The 18,549-nt window shown below is 51.9% G+C and overlaps 3 protein-coding genes across 9 annotated transcripts in view; 1 reads left to right on the top strand and 2 right to left on the bottom strand.

Annotated features, from left to right (window-relative positions):
• The window catches only part of DNAJC7 (DnaJ heat shock protein family (Hsp40) member C7), a 34,199-nt gene extending 29,622 nt beyond the window's left edge, over nt 1-4,577 (bottom strand). The window contains exon 1 of the mRNA XM_090044413.1: nt 4,426-4,577. Coding sequence (XP_089900539.1) covers nt 4,426-4,508 — 83 coding nt within the window. The 5' untranslated portion in view covers nt 4,509-4,577. The remainder of the gene's footprint in view (nt 1-4,425) is intronic.
• Nucleotides 4,578-7,154: 2,577 nt separating this feature from the next.
• On the top strand, nt 7,155-17,367 carry NKIRAS2 (NFKB inhibitor interacting Ras like 2). Its single transcript, XM_090044412.1, has 4 exons — nt 7,155-7,243; nt 8,680-8,787; nt 9,407-9,648; nt 10,512-17,367. The coding sequence occupies exons 2-4, from the start codon at nt 8,694-8,696 to the stop codon at nt 10,749-10,751; spliced, it is 576 nt and encodes a 191-aa protein (XP_089900538.1). The 5' UTR covers nt 7,155-7,243; nt 8,680-8,693; the 3' UTR covers nt 10,752-17,367.
• LOC149866879 (zinc finger protein 385C-like) overlaps nt 13,487-18,549 on the bottom strand; it is a 236,715-nt gene continuing 231,652 nt past the window's right edge. For all 7 annotated transcript variants that reach the window (XM_090044407.1, XM_090044404.1, XM_090044403.1 and 4 more), the window contains one exon: nt 13,487-17,629. In XM_090044407.1, coding sequence (XP_089900533.1) covers nt 17,405-17,629 — 225 coding nt within the window. In that variant the 3' untranslated portion in view covers nt 13,487-17,404. The remainder of the gene's footprint in view (nt 17,630-18,549) is intronic.

The raw sequence follows: 18,549 nt of genomic DNA, 5'->3' as shown, positions 1-18,549 counted from the left end.
CAGAGCTGCATAACAGGGTTAACCAGCACATGGACCTGGAGCTACTGTGTGGGGTCTGGCCACAGGCCAACCCTGCACGACAGCCCAATCCAGCATGTGGTTTGGGAGGGTGGCCCCCAATGAGTTCAGAAATCTGGCTGGGGGGTGGGGGAGAGGAAGGACAGTGACAGCATTAATTCCCATGACTCCCAGAGCTGTGGCAATTAATGATGCCACCACTCTACCCCCTGAAAAATTTCCAGACCCATGGGGAGCCCTGTACCTCACATGTAATGTGCACCCCACATTTTTTCCAGCGGATTTGGGGGAAAATCCGCCAAATGATGATATATGCAAGAAAATATAGTATTCAGCCTAAAGAGGTGCTTGTACACCTCTTTGAAGACATAAGGCATGGTTAAGTTATTTGTAAAAATTAAACATTTTCTCCTGTATACCTACTGCATACAATATTCTTCAGATGGAGTTATTCAAATCCCATTATGGCACTGGATATTTAATATTTGCACAGAGATTTTTTTTTCAGTTGCCCAGGCTATTTTAACAAAAGGCTTTCACTTTAGCAAAAGGCACTGGATTGCAAGTCCTGGGACAAGACATGTTCATAAACAGAACAGGGACTGTACCAGTGAGGGGAATGGAAACTTTGTACTACTCCCACTAATGTACCTCATCCATGAATGGAGCGTCTTTAGCTTCCAGGGCCAAACAAACCCTTAACATTCTGCTGGCACTTTACTAGTTAATGGTATTTGTTGACCAGGATCTTGCCTGACCTCCAAAAACTCATTTCACAGAAGGTGGTAATAGGTCCCTCACTGGGAGGTGGGCTAGCTTTGAATGGACAATCTAAAGATGAAGTGGTACAAGTCATTTAGAGGCTTAAATGTCAAGGCAAAAAAAATCTACAACTTTGGCATATGCTTGCTTCATATAGTTCTTCTGCAATGACACAAAATTTATTCTGATTAAACAGCTGAGAGCATGGGCTCTCTGAAGCTTGTACCAAAGAGTATTGCACAAGAAAAGCTTCAGTCAAAGAACTACTGATTTGACTTAATGCTTAACACAGATACTTTCCAAATAACTTAAAATACCTCCTTCTAAGATATTTCATCCACATCATTCAGCCTTGGAGGAGGAGGGAGTTATCCCCACTCACAAATATGCACAATAAACAGAATCTGGAGCTGCCAAGCAGAGGATGGAGAAAGCATCACGGATCAAAAATGAAGAAGTATTAAGCTCTAGAAGCCAGCTGAGCCACAGGAGAGCTGTTTCCATGGATTGGAAACCTTTTAAAAAACTGTTCTTTTACAGATAAACCAGCCTCTGATTGGCTCAGAGTGCAAACCTTTAGCCAATCAGCTTGCTTGCTGCACCACTGTGCAGCTGTAACTGTCATCAAATGCACCAACACACATCAGAAAATGCACGCAGTTACATCTATCACTACCTATAAGTGCCCCTACAAATGACGTAACAGCAGGTGGCCATTATCTGGTGAATGCGTTCTATTTCTTTCACTGGTAAGTCTCTGAACCAACTGTAAATTCAGTTTACTTGCAGCTGTTTCAGTGCATTGCTAGTATGGTAATACGGAAATACAAATCACCGCATTGCTCCTCTCTCCCCATTTACCCAGCCACAGTGATCAGAAGTATTCCTGCCCCTGCCCCCTCCCCCCACCACACACAGTGGACCACACTACAGTATATTCAGGCAAAGCTTAGTCTAGAAACAAAACATTTTTTTATCCTGGTTATAATTTTCATTGCATGCTAAATTACAGAAGGCCACAAAGAGTGAAAACAGGCTGCAGACTTATTTGAAATGATTCACACGAGCTTTAAAATAACGCACTCACCCTGTAAAACCCATAGTAAAATATTCGGTCTGTAGCTTGCAGTCTCCCTCTGTCCAAGAATGCTCACAGAGCACTTCACACAGTTCAAAGTGCTTTACACATACAAGCACTAATTCTGTCTCCAGCCACCCCTCTGAGGTAGCTAAGAATTACTCTTGTTTTGCAAAGGGATCAACTGGGCCAGGTAAGTTAAGCAATTTTCCTTAACAAAGCAAGGTCGGAGATGAGACTGACAGGAGGCTCTTAACCCCAGGCCTCTGCTCAAATAGTCTTTAAATTCCAAGCTCTCTGAGAAGGCAGCAGTAAGCCTGGAAGTAGCACAGAAATTGTGATGATGCTGAAGCTGTGTTGCTGCACTATTTCCTCAATAACAGTCACCCAAAGGAAGAATATACAGCTTGGGAACCCAACACTCAGAAAGAAACATGTTTTACAATGAAGAACTGAACATTCGCAAGCTAGTACTGGTTACACCACTGTAAGACAGTGGAGGTCAGCCAGGTTGCCTTTGCTCTCCACTCCTGAAGGTTTCCTTTAGTACAAGCCAGGAAAGAACTCTCCCGAACAAGCTGTTCTTCTGTTTCCAGACCACTACAAGTCCCTCTTCACAGGTTCTGGGGAGCAAGAAAGGCTGGTACTAGAGGTCTCTATAACTGAAAGACTGAGCCCAAGTCACGATACCGAACACATTTTAAACTCAACCACTATACCAAAAGCAACAGTATTAGGCACAATACTGAGTAGTGATTCACACACAACTTCCCCAGCACTACTATTTCCACACCTCTCTGACATTCTTTGTGCCCAATGCCCAGATGCTTTAAAACAATATATTTTATATTTCTCTTAAGCTTCTGCATGGTATCACTAGTGTGTGTTGAAGTGCTTCTAGTGTTGTCCCTTGGCCCTCCATCTTTGACAGTTAATAAGTAGCATAACTACCTCAGGCTAGCACTGTCATTTAAGAACTAACATTATTGAGGCCCCTTCAGTTTAATTTCTTTCCAGGCTTCCATTGTTCGACCAGGTCTCTGCAAGAACCCACCTTCAGAGATTTTGTTTTTTCTTTCTGGTGATCATAGGCTGCAAAGTTTCAGCCTGGCAGGTTTAAACCCTGTGGAACCAGCTTTGTGTTTTCTATAGGCTGTCCTTTTCATTTCACCTCCTGCTGAGACTATAACAGGTCAGCAGCAGGTGGTAACAGAAACCTTTGCTCAAAAAGGAAATTCATAAGCAAGGGAAAAGGCTGGGATTCCACCATGCCCAGTCTCAGCCAGTGGTATCTGCACCTCTGGGCAGAGTCTGCCGAGTAGCTTTAGAGATGAAAGAGATTTGCCCTTTCCACAGATAAAATAAGCTTTAATAATAACCAAGGGGAGGGGGTGGCAGCCAAGCTCGTTTGTACTAGTATTTTCAAGACTGGATCCTGTACTCCAGTATACATACCCAAAGGCCCTTTTCCCAGGAAGCAGGGCAGCATGGGACAGGTACCTGAGGGTGTGGCTGAGATGCAGGTTGCTTTGGGCTATCAGGAATCTCTGATTATACAAGGTGAGGGAGGAGATGCAATAAAATAGGAACTATGAAATCCTGGGGCAGTAAGTACCAGAGAAGGGGAGGGGATTGTGCGCTAAGAGTCTTCCCTCCTGCTTCTTTTCCACAGGCTCCTGGCCAGAGGACTCCCCTCCCCATACATAGATTAACCCTTTAGCTCTGCTTGTCCGAGAACCTTCAGACACAAGACAATGCTACCCCCAGACAGCGATGACAAAGGCTTGAGTGTGCCACCTCCACAGCACTCCTGCCCTGAAAAGGAGCCAGGTTTCAAAGCCCGGCTTTGCTGCTTTTCTACAGCATCCTTCCTTTTAAGCACAAGACTTGGCAGCGGAGAGCAGGGGCTGCTCAGAGGCATCAAGCTTGGATGGACCCAGGGCAGCCCTCAGCACATGATGCCACACGCAGGCCAAAACCACCCTGACCACAGGAGCACCCGGGCAGCTGCAGGATGCTCCCGCTGAACACAGGGCAGGGGCCACGGGATCCTGCCGCAGGCCAGTGCGAGGGGGGGGGCAAGGGCTGCAAGGTGGGGCTGCACAGCGAGCACCCGGCCCGGCTGTGGGCGGACAGCCAAGGAAGCACAGCAAACGTGGGGGCGAGAGCTGCTCCAGCAGCCCCCAGCCACCTCCCCGAGCAGACAGAATCGTAGGAAGCAGGCTGGAGGGACCTCGGGAGGGCGCCTCACCCGCCCTCCCCGCTCAAAGCAGCGGCGCTTCAAGCCTGGAAACCCCACCGCCTCCCCGCTGTCCCGGGGAGTCAGCTCCTCCTCACACGCGGCCCGTCTCCCCGCTGCAGCTGGACCGGCGGCCCTCCGCATGCCCTTGGTGCTGCTGCTGCTGTTTCCCAGGGGAGGCCCCGCAGGGCCGGGCAGCGCCAGTCCCAGCCCCAACCCCAACCCCAGCCGCCCAGGAAGCGGGGGGGCCTCGTCCGCGTCCTGACCCGACCCGCCCCGGACCCGCCCGCCCCGGCTCGGCCCGGCCCCCGCGCAGGCCGCCCGCTACCTCCGCGCCTCCTCGTCGCTGTCCAGCCCGCCCGGCCCCTCGGGCGCCGCCATGATCACATCGCACTCGGCCATCGCCGCCATCTTACCGCCGAGCCGGGACCCGGGCAGGGGAGGAAGGGAGAAGCGGGCGGGGGAGTGATGGGGCCGGAAGAAGCACGGACTTCCGGGAACGAGGAGAGGCCCCTGAGATCCGCCAAGAGGGCCTCCGCGTCCGGCTGGGGAGGGGGGATGAGAGCGGAGGGTGGCAGAAAGTGCGAGCGTGAAAGTGTGTGTGTAAACATGGGTAGACCTATAGGTAGAGCATAGGATTTTGAAAAGCGGGTACAGAGGATGTGGTGCGTCATGGCATATAACAAACATTTTTCCCCAGTGAAAAAAAGAAACTAGAAGCTGTACTAGTAAGCCGTACTAGTAAGCCAGTGGCCTTGGACTGTATTGTTCAGTTTAAGATTGAATAAAGGTGAAGGGGAGGAAAGCCTTAATGGAAGACACCATCATTTGCTACCTCCCACATTAGGTGTGCACACGCAACAGGCGAGGCAGAAATAATCCAAAGAAGTCGCCTCGTTCACCCTGTCGGCATTCGCGTGAAGTGGACACTTCTCTTGCAGGGTCAGAAAATGCGACCTGGCCTTCCTGAGCATCTGGATGCTGCCTCCAGTACTTTGCTGAAAGTTAATGTTCACTTGAGTTAGTATTTCCAAACTGGAGTCGATGGTTTTGGCTAGCGTTAAAAACAGTCTGCAGGAGGAGATCCCAGACATCAGAGCAGCAGCAGAAAGGCCAGCTGGATTAGGGGAAACATGGTAGAATCATAGAAAAGGAGGGTTGGAAGGGACCTCAGGAGTCGTCTCGTCCAACCCCCTGCTCAGAGCAGGACCAGCCCCAACTAGATCATCCCAGCCAAGGCTTTGTCTATCCAGGGCTTAAAAACCTCCAAGGATGGAGAGTCAGCAGTCTCTCTGGGTTGCCTGTTCTAGTGCTTCACCACCCTCCTAGTGAGAAAGTTTCTCCTAATATCTAACCTCAATTTCCCTTGCTGCAACCTGAGACCACTGCAACACTGGAAGGATGCACAGTGATATGATATGGCAAGCACCACTTGTGCTTGGTGCCCATGCAGTGCTGAGGACGCTGAGTAGCGTTCCTAGGTGCTGCTGTGACATGGATCATAAATCACAGTAATACTGCTGTTCTGAGTGCCCTACAGCTACGAAATATCCTCCCCCTGTACCACCCCCATGCAGCATCCAGCCTTAGCAACACTGAGGGATAATAATTACCTGAAGTAATAATTAAGATCTTAAACACCAAGCTGTAAGCATGCCCTACGGCCTGTTTCTGCAAGGCCCTCTGCTTGGGCAAGTATAGGGGCTCAACCGGGAACTCACTGCATAATCAACCCCTCAAATGTCTGGGTGACACTCAGTTCTAGCTTCACGCCTCTCCTTTCCCTGCCCTTGTCTCTTGGCATCTTTCATTTCCGAGGCCCTTCGGAGGACTCCCGTCCCACCCCCACAATTATGTAGACATTTGCTGCCTGTGGTGGGGTAGCAAACATGGAGCAGAAAACAGCCCTTCGTGGCTGGACTGGCAGGATCAGGGCTGCCTTGTGTGGTTGCATTTAGCTGACCAATCATTGGAGCAGTGGCCAAATCCTAATTTTCTGTGGAAATTGCTGACTCCTCCATAAATAATTAAATATTCCTCATAGCAATGATGCCTCTTAAATTCATTGCTCTCCTCACCCTCAAAAAGGCCTTGACATGAGGCTTTAGCACAGGGGTGGGCAAAATGCGGCCCGGGGGGCCGGATGCAGCCCGCCAGGCCATTCTATCCAGCCCGTGGGGGCCCTAAAAAATTTAGAAAATTAATAGTTATCTGCCCCTGGCTGCCTGTCATGCGGCCCTTGATGGCTTGCCAAAACTCAGTAAGTGGCTCTCTGCCCAAAATAATTGCCTGCCCCTGCTTTAGCAACTGAGAGATCATCTCAAACGCTCTTAAAGCTGGAGGGAAGCTAGGTGGTCACTCTAGCACCACGGTGAGGTAACAACATTTCAGGCTATTGACACATGTCTGCAGCCAAAATGTTTCGCTCGCTTCAAAATCCTCAACACCGTCATATGCTGCAAGAAAGGATGTGATCTGTCATCTGTCTGGTTCTATCTGAAAGACATATTTTTTAAAGCTTTTCCTTCAATGTACAATGTCCTTGTTTCTGTTTGTCTCTTTCATTGCTGATTCAGTTAGGTGCAATGCTACCATGCCTTTCACCTCACTTCAGACTAACACGGCTAACTACCTCCCTCTGGTTTTCTTGTCCTGCTTGCCCCAGGTTTCATGCAGTCTGGTGGAGGCAGGTCTGAAGAAAGGGATTGTGTCAGTCAAGCCTGGTTTGTAGGGACACAAGGGGCTCAGCCTTGAAAGCTGGAAGTCACTAGTCTAGCACAAGCCTATTACGTACTGCAGGCCTCTGTGTGGGCTCAATAAAGATCCCATCCCTTAGTATTAATGTTACTACCTATTACTTGCAGTTCACTTGTCTTCTGAGACTGTGCACATGGATGGACAGGTTCTCTTTGGTCTAGACTTACTGCATCTGATTTATTGTGGCCCCACGTAGGAGCAGGAAGGCACTGCACAGTCTGTGTGCAAGGACTCTAGATGGTGCTGTCCTGCTGCACTTACCCTGTCTTGCCTCATGGTTGCACTGTCTTGTCCTCTGTGGTTTCCCTTTCCTTGATAGTTGCAGTGTGAGCCGGTTAAATAGGAAGGTTTTAGAAGAGAAAGCAGGAAGAGCCTTCAAGCAAGCAGAGGTAGGTAGAAACCACTCCTGGTAGCAGCGCGTCGGGCCATCTGGATGGCGGGTGCAGACAATTCGCAGATGCCCTTGAACAAGAGCTGGCTTCTACTGGGAAGCTGGTGCAGCCAGACGCTGGCTTCCAAGAACAGCCGAGCTCTTCATCATTGTCACCCCTTCATGTTGCAGCAACCCCAGTCAGGATCAGGACCCTGTTGTATTTGGCATTGTGCACCCATGCACACCTGCCACAGCAAGAGCGTGGGCTCTGGGGCCAGTGGCTTTCCCTTGAATGTCCATCTGCTCCTGGGCTTCAGCTGGATTTTAAGTCATTTGCATGTTTATTAGTTTCCTGTCTGGGATCTCTCAAGGGAGAGTGCATTTGTGTAGAGGGGTGTAGGTGTGCAAGGGGGGTTTGCAGAACACGGCCCCACATGCTCCCTGGCACCGAGATATTAAAATCACAGAATGAGGCAGAGGCTTTGGAGAAGGAAAAAGGCCTATTTGCTCCTTGGAGCCTGCTCTGTCCCCTGTCATGCTGGCCTCTGAGCCTCAGAAATGCTGGCAGATTTACCCTCACAATCCCACAGGGAGATGGGGAGAGTTATCCCCACTTAAAAAATGAGGAGCATGGGTACAGAAATGCAATGACTTGTCCAGCAGCCATAGACAAAGCAGAGAGTGAACTCGCATCTCCTAGCTTTGCCCTGTGGCTGTATGGCTATCCTTCCTCCTGTCTCCTGCCAGCACAAGAGCTTGAAGGGGGCATGTGGTGGGTGGGTGGGGGGTACAGAAGAGGCTTACCAGGCGCTCGGGGGGCTGCTGCTCTCTCCTGGGCTGATCCCCACCCCTTCTGGTTGTGAAAAACAGTTCACTTTCTCCCACCCACACAAACCACAGAGTTAGTCCAGTAGTTTCCTCCGGTCTGGGGTGGAAGGTGGAAACTTCGTTAACTTTATTGCACTGCTCAACCATAGGCAGAGAGGAAATTGGGATCAGGGGCACTGGGACAATGCTGGTCTCAGGTGAAAGTCTCCATGGGACCTTGAACATTCACACAGAGCCAACAGGGCTCCTGGCTTTAAGGTCTTGTTGAAATGACCTGGGGGGGGTGGATGGGGAACCCTGGCCTCCAAGGACCGACCCTGATGGGATTCATATCGGTGGTTCCAGGCAGAGAAGGGACATTAAGCATAGTGCTAAGTCACTGTCCAGCCTAAAGTCTTGACATGCCCCTGGCATCTGTGCTGAGCAATGGCTTCACATCACTGCCAACATCCTGCCCCCTGCTGGCCAGAGGAATAAGAAAGCAAGGGTGCAGCCCTCTCCCTTGGCAGTGGAGGATATGCAGTGCTGGAGAAGCCTGGCTGGGCTCCAGGCTATGCGGTGCATTCTCCTGGCACTCAGGTTGCAGCAGATGTATTTCTCAGCCTCTTCCTCCTCCTTGCCTAGATTAGAGCATCAAGATGGGGAAGAGCTGCAAGGTTGTGGTGTGTGGCCAGACCTCCGTTGGAAAAACCTCCATCCTGGAGCAGCTCCTTTATGGGAACCATGTGGTTGGTAAGTCTGGGAGTGGGGCGGGTAGCCTGTAGTGGGCCTCAGGGACAGGGGGTGATTCTTTGGGCCTCCTCATTCATTACAGGCTTTGTTCTCTATGGGCTGTGAAAGACACAGCAGCAGCTTGACCATACCAACCATTAGCACACAACCTGGATATTTGTGAGAGACCCTACAATAACAAATCAGCACCTGCCTCTCACTAGTCAGGAGGCAGATCATACTGGAACTCGCCAGCTCTTGAGAATAAAATCTATTGTTTAAAAAAAAACTAGCATGCAGATGTGTGGAGGCTGGCAGAGCAATGAGCAGGGGAAGTGGGCAGGCAGGTTTCACTCACTGTCAGGGTCCCAGATGAGGTGAGGGTATAGAGAAGCCCCTGAAGATTTGCCTTCAGAGTCCCTCTTCACTTTGCTTCAGCAGCGTCATGAGAACTGCAGCTGTGGGAGCCCTTTATGAGCAGAGAGCTGGGTGCAAGACAGGCAAAGGGCAGGGATCTGTTAGGTGTGCGGTGGTAGCTAAGGGCCACCTCTTGGGTGCGAACCTGATGCTGAAGTCATGGCCCCTGCTAATGAAGGGCTTTGCAGCCAGGTTCCCTGCGTCACCCTGTGCCTTCCTGCAGGTTCAGAGATGATAGAGACCCAGGAGGACATCTACGTGGGCTCGATCGAGACAGACCGTGGGGTGCGTGAGCAGGTGCGCTTCTATGACACCAGGGGCCTGCGAGATGGCTTGGAGCTGCCCAAGCACTGCTTTTCCTGCACTGACGGCTATGTGCTGGTGTACAGCACTGACAACAAGGAGTCCTTCAAGAGGGTAGAGCTGCTTAAAAAGGAGATCGACAAGTCCAAAGATAAGAAGGAGGTGGGCGTTTCTGCTTGGTGCAGGCTGATCTGGGTGGAGGCTGTCCCTGGGCATGTGGGAACTTTGGGGGTTGGGAACAGGAGGCAGAGCCTGTTCCCCCACCCTGCTCATCTCACCCAGCTAGGAAGTATTTTTTTCCTTGTGGTGATTCAGTGCCCTGTGGGAGGCAACCCCACCCCTTTCCCCAACCTTCCTCCAGGACCAAGTGCTCTCCTTAGATCTTTTCAGCAGAGAGGCCATGAGAGTCAGGCAACTGAGCTAGCAGGAGCTGTCAGAGTGGGGGTGGAGCTATCTGTATGCTTGTCAAAGGGCAGCTATTATTCACATGAAGGTGTCAACCTCCCAGGCTGTCAAATCCAGGCTCTCTCTGCCTTTCTTCCTGCACCTCCATGCTGGATTTTCCAATAGGCTAGAAGAATGCTGAGTTTGCAAGTGCTCAGCCAGGTTCTGGTATTGTGGTCTGTACTGTTGTGGCTATGCAGACTGGAGTAACAAAGAAGATTGGGCCTCCCACTCAAGGGCCTTGCGCTGGCTCTGGTGGGGGGGGGGCATTGTTCCTGGTGATGTGGAACTGTATAGTAATGGCTCATTTCTCAGCAGCGCAGGGGAATCTTGTTTCCCTGCAGGCCATCAGCGTTAGCTGGGGCTGCTGCCAGTTGTGGGATGGCACATAGGGTGGCTCAGGGGTGGGATCTGGCTTGGCAAATCTCAACTTCCTCTGCCTTCTCCTTGGAAAGAGCTTTGTGGAATTGGCATGTCCCTGGGGCTGGCACGGTGGGCAGTGCGCAGTGCATGTTGGAGAGGAGGGGGAGAGCTGTACCACCCAGCCCTGACTGCTCTACCTGGGGGTGACTTGTTTACAGGTCACGATCGTGGTTCTGGGCAACAAGTGTGACCTACAAGAGCAGCGGCGCGTGGATCACGACGTGGCCCAGCACTGGGCCAAGGGTGAGAAGGTGAAGCTGTGGGAGGTCTCTGTGGCAGACCGCCGGACACTGATTGAGCCATTCATCTACCTGGCCAGCAAGATGACGCAGCCACAGAGCAAGTCCGCCTTTCCGCTGAGCCGCAAGAACAAGGGTAGTGGCTCCATGGACAGCTGAGGGCCTGGCCTGCCCCCAGCCCCTTCACCTCACCCCCACCTTTTCTTTTGCTTACTCAGTGCCTGGGTAGTCGTGGGAGCAGGTGATGAGCTTCCAGTGGAAGGTGGGACCGTGCTCTGCACCTGACTGCACTGGCTGGCATGGAGTGGTCCAGTGCCGGTTCCTGGGGAGGAGCGGGGAATGCCTGGCCCATACGCTGTGAGCTGAGGGGAGAGAGCAGCTCTATTCACTGCTCAGGTCCTGTAGGTGTTTGAGCTGCCTCCTGGTTGAGCCTGGCTTTGCAAAGACCCTCCCTGCAGGACCTCTTAGTTCAGGCTTTGTCTCCCAAAGGCTGGGCAGACCTGGGGGACCCTGCCTGAGCATGGGTGGGGCATGTGGGTCCTGCCAAAAGCTGCACCTGTTTCCAGCCTCCCTTACTAAAGCTCCATTTAGCTCAGTGTCACCCCTGCCCTCAGCCTATAATGGGCAGTTACCTCTGAGTCAGTAGCCATGCAGTACAGAGCTGGCTGGCAGCAGGGTGCAGGCTCTCTTCCATCTTCTGATTCTTTCCTTGAGGTAGTCACTGGAGAGGTTGCTCAGCTAGCAGGGAAGCTTAGGTGATCTAGACCCCACAGCACAACAAAGGCTGAGCTGGATGCAGGGTTTGCAGGAGGTATTTACCCTCCAGACCTCCCTGCTCACCCACAGGCAGCAGCAACTGCCCTGTCTCTGCAGCATGGTGCCCTGGGAGCATGGAGCTCTGTCAGCAGAGGACACTGAAGCCTTCTGTCCTTGCAAGGGCATTGCTGCCACACTGAACAACCTGGGGAGCTTGAGCTGTCCTGGGATCCTTGCTACATTTGGACTGTCGGCCTAGACCCCCACCCCTTTGCATCCCCTTCAGAACAGCCTCAGAATGGGCTGAAGGGAGCACAGATTTCACTTCATTAGGCCTGTCAGTGCCTGGCCGTGGCAGAGAGGCTGCAAAACAGCCTCAACCTCCTGTCTCTCCCCCTGCTGTGACATAATTTTGATGGCCAAGCCCTCAGCAGAGATCAGCAAGGGCAGTACTTGAACCCAGTACTTCTTCTATGCAAATGGAAGAACCCAGCACCCTCTGCTCAGTGCCTCAGCCCCTCCACATGTCCCAGGTGCTAGATGCATGCTGTTTGCTCAGCTGCTTGAGGTGGGGGTGGGGTACTGTTGCATTGGATTTGGGGCAGCTGTAGCTCACATAAACTGCACTACAGGTGAGCAGTGAGCCCAGGGGAGGCAGCTTTCCTCCCTTCAGTGCTCTTAGGTAGTCATCCTTTTAGGGGAAGCAGTACAGGGGAGGCTCCACTCAGACCAGTCACGTCCTCTGTGGGTTAAGAACTGAGAAGTTAGTGTTACAAGCTCCTTTATCTTCTCTGAACAGATATTTGAGGCCACAGCCACAGCTGGGGTCACCATGGTATCCCTGAATAGCTCTGTACCCCAGCCCAGCCCTGTTAGACCATTTCCTAGATAGAGCCAGGGAAATTGGGCTGGTGCTTTTTTATTTCTCATGGAATTGCTTACTGTTGTCAGAGGTGCCAGGATCCCCTCTCTCTTGCTGCTTGCAGGAGAGTGGGGGTGGTAGAGGCTGCTGAGCCATATAGCTGGGTAGCTTTGGCTCTGGATGACCAGCTGTGCCCCTTAATGCCCAATAAGAGTGCACAATGAGCTCAGCTCTTCAGAGAAGCCAGCCACTGTTAGGTCCAGTGGCCAGGTGTTGCCTTGGCCTTATGGAAATATCACCTTTAACCCTTTGGGGACTGCAGTGCTCTAGGACTGTCAGGCTATAACTGTTTGCTGCTGGCAAGACTAGTGGCAGGAAGCCATTTTTTACAAGGGAGAGAAGGGCATCTGATCTACCTGCCCCAAGGGTTCAGCTAAGGTCAGGGGTAATTTGTTTGACTGCATTGCTTCTTCAGCTATAACCAGCTTTGCAGGCACCACCTGTTCACTTGGGATTTTTGGTGGGCTGGGACTAAAAGGGTTAACTCACCAAAGCCCCACTTGGCTGCAGCTCCACACCTAACCAGGCTCTGGCAGAGACACTGATTTGAGGGCAAAAGCAGAGTCCAGTCGGAGCACTGATCAGCTAGAGCTGGACTCGCTGCAGTCTGCGTCCAAGATGGCATAGGGCCCTGAGGGACAGCGGGCTCCACAGCTTGATTTGCGGGGGGAGTGAGGGTCATGGGACTGCCTGCTGCCAAGGTGGGGAAGCATGAAGGGATGGACTCTGAAGCCTTTGTGGGCTGCCCTTCTGAATTAAAGAGGTGGTTAGCTGCAGGCTGCATCCCCTCTGTGCACAACAACCCTTAGGCTCCTTCATGTACATACAATAAGGTCACTCAAGCTGGCTGTGGTCATCAGCGTATGCTGAGTGCTGTTTGGACACAAAATAAGTGAGCCAGTGAGCTTGCAGACCAACCAGGGAGGGGATGCATCCACCCTAGGCCACACAGCTGAGTCAACAACATAACATGGATCTCTCGTGTCCTCGGTGCACATCCTGACCCACGCCACCATGCTCCCTCTCGTGGCCTTTGGCCAGCTGAGTAAAGTCTTCACTGCTCTGAGCCACTGGGGATGGGGCTATTCCACACCCTCTGATATCTACAGCATGATGGGCCTGAAACTTGGGTGGGGCACCTACCTATTCTTGCCACTGACCTCCTCTCTCTACCCACTGGCCAGTTTCCCAAATGAAGGCACAGGGAGAGCCAGGCTCAGTTATACTTGTTCTTTTTATTTACTGAGTAACACAATAAAGCGATGAGATTTGATTATCAAAATATTTTCCTTTTTTTTCCCCAACAGTTATAGTACATCAAAAAATATACAGTGAACAGTACAGAGGGGTGGAGGGGGAGATACTGGCCAAGTCCCTAGAGTCTTTATTTTGTGTGTGAGGTTTGGTTTCTTTTATTTCTGTTTAATCAAACATTGTTCACGTCACTCCAAGGTTATGTACAGAGGGGCACACGTTGTCGAGAGCTACGCACTACGCCCTACAGCTACTACAGTATATGCTAAGTCAAAGGCAGTTAATGCTTTGGAGAGCATAGGAGTAGACAGGGGACTCTGGTGGTGCAGGGGCGTAGGAGATGGGGGTGCGTGGTTTCAAGCAGCTCATCGCAGTATTATTCGTAGAAGGAATGGCTTTAAAGGGGTTAAAGTGCCGAGTGTATGAGTATATCAGGCCCTGGCGCCGTTAGGTGACTCACTGGCTCCAAAGGAAAGTCCAGCACAGGTATCAACAACACAGCCTGGGGGGGCTTGTGAGGGGAGACCACTGTGGTGCTTTTTGGGGTCTCTCATAAGGAGGAGCCTGGCTAAAGCTGTATGCTTCCTGAATTCTCAAAGCCAGCACTGTGTGCATGGGGGAGAGGGTGCTAGGAGGGCCACTCAGGTAGTATGTAGGGCAGAGTGAGCAAAGCAGAGGCACAGAGAGGGCTGTGAAAGTGGGGGATACTCAGGCTACCTGGGGGTTGATGGGCATTAGAAGACCTCTGGGATGCATCTCAGCAAAATGCTGGGTTTCCATCACATTGTCCTGTCCATGGCTTAGAAGGGGAGGCTTTGCCCAATGGTAGGCCCTACACCTGCTCTGGGCTTTGTAGGGAGTGGAAAGAAGGGCCTGCAACTTGGGGCGGGGGAGACCTATTCCTCTAGCTGGCTTTGTTTGCTTGCAACTCTGCTGCACAGACCAGCTCCCTGGGCAGGCGCCTGGCTGAGAGCTTGCCTCTGCCATGCTGAGCTCTGTGGGGTTGGGGGTACAGGTGGGTTGCTGGTCTCTGAAGGGGTAATTCATCCCAGGAGGCTTGGGGTGGGGTGAAATGAGGCGGGTTGCAAAGCTCCCTGGGAAATATGGAAAGCCAAATATCAAACAAAAAAGATCAACCCTGAGCTCCATCCCCAGGCATCCAGGAAAACTAGCAAAAAATACAATTCCCCTTGTCCAGACATCCTCAAATGCCTTCCCAGCAGGGTCAGCCCCCCAGCACTCAGCCCCTAGCTGAGTCTCCTTTCCCATTCCCCTCCCACACAATGCCTGTCAGGTCCCTCTTTCCCCCTCAAGCTGCTCCCCACCTCTGGGCCCATCTACTGCACCAGCTCCCTTCCCTTTGAACAGGGGCAGGGGGAGATGATACACTTCCCACAACCACATTCAGCCCAAGCCTCCAGTGCCCTTGCTATGTGCTCCTGTTACCCCTCTACTGCCTTGTGTGAGAGACAGTAACAATCTACTTCTGCTCAAGTGGCAGAGGTCTGCACAGTGGTACTGAAGGCCCCTACAAAAGCAGAGGAGGGACTGATGTACAGGTGTGACTGATGCCCTCTTGGCCAACAGCAAGACTGGAAACAGGCACCTCCAGGAGCCCCTACAGCCTGAGGAGAAGCAACAGGTCAAGGAGGAGAAGGCTGAAGCAGACCCATATGCTCCATACATTAGGAACACAGCAACCTGGGATCCTTAGAGCCAGTGTCAGGGCAGTGTCCTGCTGCTTAGCCTAGCAGGGCCCTCCCTACATGGTAGCAAATACCTCCTGAAACTCATTTCCTTTCTCCTTCAAAATTAAGACATGTTAAGCATGTGCTTGTGGGTCTCTGGATGCACATATGAGCCCCTGGCCTGTCTCTGGGGCCCCAGGGGCCTTCTGGAGGGCAGCACCAGGCAGCTTCTGTGCTGGGGACCTGTGTCAGGGCTGAGGGAGTCGAGCCTCTCTGGGAAGCACCTACATGGTTCTTTCTAAGTGCTGCATCATTGAATTCCATTTCAAATGACACTCCTCAGTGCGCAGACAGAGTGAGCACCAAAGTAGAACGCAGACAGGGTCACACGGTGGCCGGGTTGCTCCATTTGGATTTGCATAGATCAGGATGGGTGGTCATTCCGGCACAACGTCTGTTGAGGTTGCCACCTTCCTGCCAGTTTCTACTGACAGGGTGCACTAGGGGGACAGGTGGGCAGAGGCCCCGGGCGCCTTGTGAATGGTTTTTAGACCAGGTCATTGCCGGATCTTTTAACACAGTGAAATACAAAACAATTCCTCCTGCGTTTTCTTCTGTTCGACTCCTCCACTGCCCTGCCAGGGCCCCAAGTTCTGCAAGCTGCAAGGAGAGCATTAGAGGGAGAGGGCCAAGGGTTTATTCAATGCATCTGCTCTTTTATTCTTGATTGTCTGGATTCTGTAACCAGGGCACCTCTGATTCCTATAGGGCAGATAGTAACTCCTTGGAAGCTCCTGATTTGATGGGGTCAGGTAGTTTGCTGGCCTGTGAATAATGATAATACTTTGTCCTTCCTCAGCCCCTTTTATTGGAGAACCACCAAGCACTTCAGGAACCTTTGCTCAGCCTCACAGCATTCTCCCGCGAGGTAGGGACAGACTCATCCCCTGCTTAGTAGGGGGGGAAACTGAGGCACAAAGAGGTGAACACCTTGGCATACGGGGAGTCAGTGGCAGAGCTGGGAACTGAACTCAGGGATAAGAGGCTGTTCTCTTACTGTCACACCACACCTCTGGACTGAACTGGGAAGAGAACGCTGGTGTTCTGACTCGCCCAGTCCTGCTGTCCAACTCCTAGACAGCACTGCTTCCAGACCTGGGACTGACCCCAAGAGTTCTGTTGTCTTACTAGTAGACTAGGGAACCCCTCAAAATTTGCTGCTCTCCACTGTGCTCCACTGTTGCTACGGTGGAAAATAATGTGCTTTCTGAAGGAAGCATGAAAGAGGACTCTGTTATGAAGGTGCCCTGGGGTTCCCTACTCATTCCTGAAGCAAAAATGCCATCAGAATCTGGCTGGTGTCTGTCTCGGTTTATCTCTTCTAGGAATTTGGGGCTGGTGAAGTGTACTAGGCTAACAGAGCTGAAGACTCATGCTCCACCTGCAGCCTCAGAATCAGGGCAGCAGAGACAGCAATCTTCACCAATGGGTCTCACGCTCTGGTGTGCAGCAGGCACGTGTCCATGAAGGACAGCTCCATCTGAGGAAGGGGCAGTAAGGGGCTGGTTTCTGAACTGCTAACACCTGGTGTGAGATCCACCTCACAGACTCACCCAATTGGGCTGCAGAATGGCCAGCCAGGAACTATGATTTTGAAACTGCTACCATGCTGAGCTGACCTTGAATCAGGCAGCCAGAGATGGACGCCTTTCCTATCCCTTGAGCCCTTTGCCCTGATGAGGCTGACTTTAATAATTATGAAGGGTCAAAGGGGGTGAATGATAAACTAAGACAGAAACCCCTGCTGGCTATGAGAATACATGAGTTTTCTAGAGGGGCTGGTGGCCCTGGCACTATCTTTGTCACTGAATCAAATCCAGCTGCATGCAGGGATGTGTTCCACTGAGCAAGTGCATGGCAAATTAGGCTGGGTGTTGGGAGTGGGGGTGCAGGTGGAGGGTAAGGGGTGCACAGCTGGGGTTGTCAGAAGTGTCAGCTGGGGAATCCTCTAGTCCACTGGGAACCTTGTTAAAGCCTCTAGGAGCAAAAGAAAAACCTTGAGAGAGGGTTACAAATACTCTTCCCTTTCATCAGGACAACCGCCTGTCCCCAAGAGGGTTGCCCCTTACTGCATAGTTCCCCTGGGTTTTAGCCACGTCTGTAACAGATGGAGCCTTCGAGGCTGAGAGGTTCTAGTAGGGCGCGAAGACGATGGGGCCCGGCGTGGCACGGATGTGGCCTGGTGGGGTTCGGAAGAGTGCTGGTCCAAGGATCGGGGCCTGGAAGAGGGTGGTGGCAGCAGCTGGTCGGAGGGCGAGGGGGCTGGGCATGGCACACACAGCTGCCGTGGTGAGCGGGCTTGGGAGAAAGCGGGTCGCCAAGGTTTTGGTGAGATGCTTCTGCAAAGCCAGCTTGGACTGCAGAGAGGGGATAGAGAGACAGAGAGAGAGAAAGGGAGAAAGCACATGAACCACCCACTTGCAGGAGATGAGGTCTATATACCTGCTGTCCTTCTGGGGGATAACTGTGCCCAACCTCAGGCTCAGGGGTAGTCCAATTGCAGGCCTGTGGTCTCAGAAACAGAGATTTAATATAGTCACCTGCTTCTGCCTCACAGGAATTGCTCCATCGGCTCAAGCCAGGACCCCATCCAGTCCTTCATCCTGTCTCCAACCACAGCTAGCAGTGGCTGCTCTGGGGAATCCTGACCTTCACGTTACCGTGTGGCTGTGTTCCCCAGGCTCATGGTGCATTCTGTACACATCTGTGTATGGAGAGATGCATTTCCATGCCTCCATTTTTAATCTTTTGACTTTCACCAGATCTCTGGCCACAGCCCCCCAATCCCAATAAAGAATCCATCCAAAGTGCTGGCATTTTGGTACCTAACCTGAACCACCATTTCAGGTTTTAGACCACATCCAGAGGCCCAGGAAGCGGTGACATGTTCTGTGAGGCTGACAGCTCACAAAGAGATGCCTTCCTAAGAGATCTGCTGCCCTAGCTCAGCCATTACAGATCAGTCATCAATCAAGGCTCTCTGGCTGGTGAACGTGGGAGGCTGGACCAGAGGACCCCTTCAATCCCTTCTGGCCTTTTAAACCTATGAATCCGGGTTGCTATTTCCTGTGACACTCAGCTGCAAGTCCATTAATTCAAGGAGCTGCCGCTGACAGGTTTGTCCTTGAAAGGACTCCACCAGCACATTTCCACCAGCTGTCTCCTTGCAAAAAAAAGGGCACTGCTGATCCAAGGAGGAGGGGAAACCAAAGAGTGTTCCTGAGACTCCAGGAAGATGCCGAGAATTCTTCCAAGATCATGGTGGCATCTTGTACAC

Source organism: Crocodylus siamensis, chromosome 4 (genome assembly GCF_052110815.1).
Source record: "Crocodylus siamensis isolate JL-2025a chromosome 4, ASM5211081v1, whole genome shotgun sequence".
NCBI lineage: Eukaryota > Metazoa > Chordata > Crocodylia > Crocodylidae > Crocodylus > Crocodylus siamensis.
The sequence above is the reverse complement of the archived record's forward strand: the minus strand, read 5'-3'. Positions and strand labels throughout refer to the sequence as shown.

Excerpts from the sequence above, each read along its gene's own strand:
- NKIRAS2 (XM_090044412.1), top strand. The coding sequence starts at position 8,694 with ATGGGGAAGAGCTGCAAGGTTGTGGTGTGTGGCCAGACCTCCGTTGGA. Across the intron at positions 8,788-9,406 it reads TTATGGGAACCATGTGGTTG|GTTCAGAGATGATAGAGACC; the intron begins GTAAGTCTGGGA and ends GCCTTCCTGCAG. Across the intron at positions 9,649-10,511 it reads AGTCCAAAGATAAGAAGGAG|GTCACGATCGTGGTTCTGGG; the intron begins GTGGGCGTTTCT and ends ACTTGTTTACAG.